Below are 4,517 nucleotides of genomic sequence, written 5' to 3'. Positions count from 1 at the left end.
ATTACTGATACTACTTATATTACTACTGATGTTACTGATAATACTACTGACACTGCTGGGACTACTACTGCAAATACTACTACTAATACTGGTATTGCTACTGCAAATACTGCTAATACTACTGATAACTATACACTATATACTACTGATACTGTAAGTGAATGTGTGAATATAAATAAAGCTGCTGGTCCAGATGATATACCTGGCTGTGTACTAAAAACATGTGCCGATCAGCCAGCTGATGTTATTACTAACATTTTTAACATCTCACGCTCATGAGAGACTGTTTCCTCCTTCCCTAAAGACACTTTGGCGCTTTTACACTACATGGTACTGGCTCTACTCTATAATACTCGCCTTTAGTGTCAGGTACTTTTCTGATGATCGTTTCTTCATCAGAAAATAGTACTGGCTCAGTGTAGCTGGTTGTCATAGCGACGCTGTGGGACACTCCCACTTTCAGGGGAGCCCTATTTTCCAGTGCGCACCACTAAACATGTGACATTTATAAAGTGTTACAACGTGTCCTCTCTGTCTCTGTCCTTCTGTCGGACGATGAGGAGTTCAGGTGAATACGGAAACGTAGGAATCTGAGCACAGCGCCGCTTCACGCACAGACGGCCGCAGCAGGAATAAACACAGAAGTTAAATAGTGGAGACGGATGTTCAGAGATGGAAAGGAATGAGCGAATAAACACAACATTGACATATTACTTCTGTTTTTTATTATTTTAGGAACCTTTATGTGCAGAAAATATATATTCTGTGACACAAAAGTCAACAATTTTTAGATCTCCCCCTGAACATCTCCACTGAGACGTTCAGGTGGAGCTCAATACTTCGTCAATACTTCAATCAATTATTCTGGTTTACTGGCTTCTATAACCTTTGCGCTCAGGTTGTGAAGCTTTTATGAATATGAAGCTTTTGAAGATGTAAACCCTAATCACATTATCGCTCTGCTGGACCGACTCTGTGATGATCGTATGAGAAGCACTTATTATAATTCAGCTGCATTTTGTTGCAGACTTTAAATGTCGGAGCCTCATTCAACCAGCTTTTATTTCTGTCGTTCACAGCGTTCATTTTTAAGGTGTTTTTTTACCTCCTGTTTCACGTCCGGCCCTTTAAACCGTGACAGGTGTTGTGCAGATAAACTCGCCTCCTGTCGAAGTCATTGCAGCTCTTTTCTTGTTTGAATGAAGATGGAAAGACTGAAATAAAAGTCCTTCAAGAAGCCAAACTGTTTCTGTCATGTGCTCGTGTTTTTTCTCCTGCAGAGATTTCTGGGAAGAAGTACGGCCTCCCGTCCTCCATGAAAACAGGGTGAGCTCTTCTTCTTCTTCCTCTTCTTCGTCTTCTTCTTCCTCTTGACCCGAAGGGACAGACTTCAGACTGGGCCTGATCTCGATGCTGATGTCGATGCTGTTGAAGCATCTTATGTCACGTCTCTGATGAGGAGGAGCTGAGGCTCAGTGCTTTTCTTGGCTGAGAAATAATAACCTGAAAGTAAAAGACTTTTCTTCTTCGTCTTCATCTTCGTCTTCTTCTTCTTCTTCTTCTTCTTCTTCTTCTTCTTCTTCTTCAAACATCCATGAGGACTCAATGATGAGCTTATTAGAATTTGGTGATCAAAGGTCAAGGTCATCATGGCGTTGAGTCCAACTGATTCTGGTGAACAAAATATCTAAAATTCATTCACTTGTTGTTACAAAATTTCACACAAATGTCCAACAGAACAAAATGATGAAGTTCTGACGTTTCATAGCCAAAATGTCAGAGGGCACCTTCACTGTGACATCATCATGTTTTCTGATTATTTCCCATGATCCCCCAGGTGTCGCTCTGCAGTCCCAGCGGTGGAGAGCAGACCCAGTATTTGGGGTGAGAGTCCACCAAAGTTTGTCACCAAACCGAACCGCGTGTTCGCCAAGACGGGACAGACTGTGAAGTTTAGCGCCAAGATGACGGGACGCCCTCAGCCCTGGGTCATGTGGTACAAGGTGGGTGGAGCTTAGTGACAACTTTGTGATAGAGCGGAGGAATTCAGACTACATTAAAGTGCTGCCGTCTTGTGATTGGCTGCCGTCTCCACTTGTCCAGGCGGAGGCGGAGCTCCATTCCTGTGGGCGGGTCAGTATGTTCGAGCGCTCTGGTCTGCACTTCCTGGAGATAAAGGAAGTGCGTGTGGAGGATGCAGGAAGTTACACGTGTTCGGTGACCAACAGCGCTGGAACAGCGACCGCCTCCACCACGCTCCACGTCCAGGGTGAGCCGACCAATCAGAGCGCAGGATGTTTGTTTTGCGTCGTCGCGTCCTGTGAGAGCTGATCGTTTGTGTGCTGTTTGTCCTCTCAGGTGTTCCTCAGGACTCGTCCAGGTGAGTCTCACCTGCGTCAGAAGGCTCATCAGGAGCTGACTCCCATTTATTTCTTCACTTTGGTTTAAAACAGCAGATTTCTGTCCAAACGGAGTCCGAGGCGCCGTCATCATCACTGAATCTGCTGAACTCCAGCCGCAGCTCCGCAGGGTTTTCACGCATTTTAAAAAACAATTTCTAGTCCTGGAAACTTCAGAACATACAGAACTGTGTTTCAGTTTGATCCGGACTCGTCTGTTTGGTCCGAGAGGTTTCACACCTGCAATCACAGGTGGACAAAGTACTCACACCCCTAAGAACTTTCACCACTCTGAAAATACTCTGATACAAGTAAAGGTCTTGCACTGAAAGTGTTGGTAAAAGTAAGTAGGCATAATCAGAAAAAAGTACTCAAAGTATTCAAATTAACTACCCAGTGCAGAAAAATCTCTAAGATAAAAAAAACCCTTGAAATTATAAAAAGGAAGAAAATAAACATCTCAAAAACTCAAAACAGTAAAAATAAGAGTTTTTTAAAAATCGAAGAACCTCAAAATTATTTTAAAAAAAAGAAGAGAAAACATCCAAAAAAACTCAAAATTATGAAAGGAAAAAAATCTTAGCTCAAATTTTTATCAAAATAGTTGGCAATTAATTGTATGTCAATTAACTGGTTGTTTAATAAATTAAGTGTGGAGGAGTTTAAGTACTGTACCTCGGGGTCTTGTTCACGAGTGAGGGAACGATGGAGCGGGAGATCGACAGGCGGATCGGTGCGACGTCTGCAGTAATGCGGACTCTGCACCGATCTGTCGTGGTAAAGAGGGAGCTGAGGCAAAGGCAAAGCTCTCCATTTACCGGTCGATCTTCGTTCCTACCCTCACCTACGGTCACGAGCTTTGGGTAGTGACCGAAAGTACGAGATCGCGGGTACAAGCGGCCGAGATGAGTTTCCTCCATAGGGTGCCTGGGCTCTCCCTTAGAGATAGGGTGCGAAGCTCGGTCATCCGGGAGGAGCTCGGAGGAGAGCCGCTGCTCCTCTGCGTTGAGAAGAGCCAGATGAGGCGGCTCGGGCATCTAATTAGGATGCCTCCAGGACGCCTCCCTGGTGAGGTGTTCAGGGCACGTCCCACCGGTAGGAGGCCCCGGGGAAGACCCAGGACATGCTGGAGAGACTACGTCTCACAGCTGACCTGGGAACGCCTCGGGGTCCCCAGGAAGAGCTGGACGAAGTGGCCGGGGAGAGGGAAGTCTGGGCTTCCCTGCTTAGGCTGCTGCCCCCACGACCCGACCCCGGATTAGAGGAAGAAAATGGATGGATGGATGGATTAATAAATTAATCATTGCAGCTGTAGTTGTATAACCCGTTTGCTAATTAAATTAAAATTAATACAAAACATAATATTTTAGAAATGCTTCTTATGATATTTATGCAAAACCTGAATCTGTAAACTAAAGTTGTTGATAAATGTAATGAAATATAACGTACAATTTCCCTCTGAGATGTAGGGGAGTAAAAGTATAAAGGAGCATGAAAAGAAAATAGTCAAGTAAAGTACAAATACCCCAAATTCATATTTTAGTACAGGGCTTCAGTAAATGTACTTAGTTACATTTTACCACTGTCTGTAATTGTGGTTTGGATCAAACTAAAACCGAACGTTGGACCAAAAGAGGAAGCTGTGAGACGCCCTGAAATCATCCCAAAAATCAAAAACACTCTCCCAACACACAGACTGAAACATCAACAGTGTGTAATGTTTTTATAAAACTTCACTGAGTCCTTAAATCATTTTGTTATATCATTCAACTGAATGTTAGAACTTTGTTTTCATCAGAGACAAGAAGTTATCGTCGACCCGGCAGCCGTCACGTGTTGATACTGAGGTCTCCTCCTGCAGGAGCGTCCACCATGCTGAGGACACACTCAGCAGGACCAGTCACCCGACAGCTGCTCCCACTGCTCCCAGCATGGAGTCAGAGCAGGCCAGGTCCAGGCACAAGGAGCAGCAGGGCCTCCTCTCTCAGACCGCCTCCTCCTGGAGGAGCAGACCTGTACAGCTCCATGCGGTGGCTGAGAGGAGAACTGCATCTGCTCAGGTCACAGTCAAATTTAATACTACTTCTACTGCTGCTACTACTACTACTACTACTATTA

At 44.6% G+C, this 4,517-nt stretch overlaps 1 protein-coding gene across 1 annotated transcript; it reads left to right on the top strand.

Moving 5' to 3' along the window:
* Positions 1–1,280: 1,280 nt before the first annotated feature.
* On the top strand, positions 1,281–4,459 carry LOC121965433 (myosin light chain kinase, smooth muscle-like; the record flags this gene model as incomplete). The annotated part of the gene is made up of 5 exons (XM_042515577.1): positions 1,281–1,326; positions 1,838–2,003; positions 2,104–2,269; positions 2,359–2,380; positions 4,198–4,459. Coding segments are annotated over 5 exons (662 nt in total), but the record flags the coding sequence as incomplete, so codon positions are not given.
* Between the last annotated feature and the right edge of the window lie 58 nt (positions 4,460–4,517).

Source organism: Plectropomus leopardus, unplaced genomic scaffold, assembly GCF_008729295.1.
Source record: "Plectropomus leopardus isolate mb unplaced genomic scaffold, YSFRI_Pleo_2.0 unplaced_scaffold19980, whole genome shotgun sequence".
NCBI lineage: Eukaryota > Metazoa > Chordata > Actinopteri > Perciformes > Serranidae > Plectropomus > Plectropomus leopardus.
This window is presented reverse-complemented; position numbering and strand designations above follow the sequence as displayed.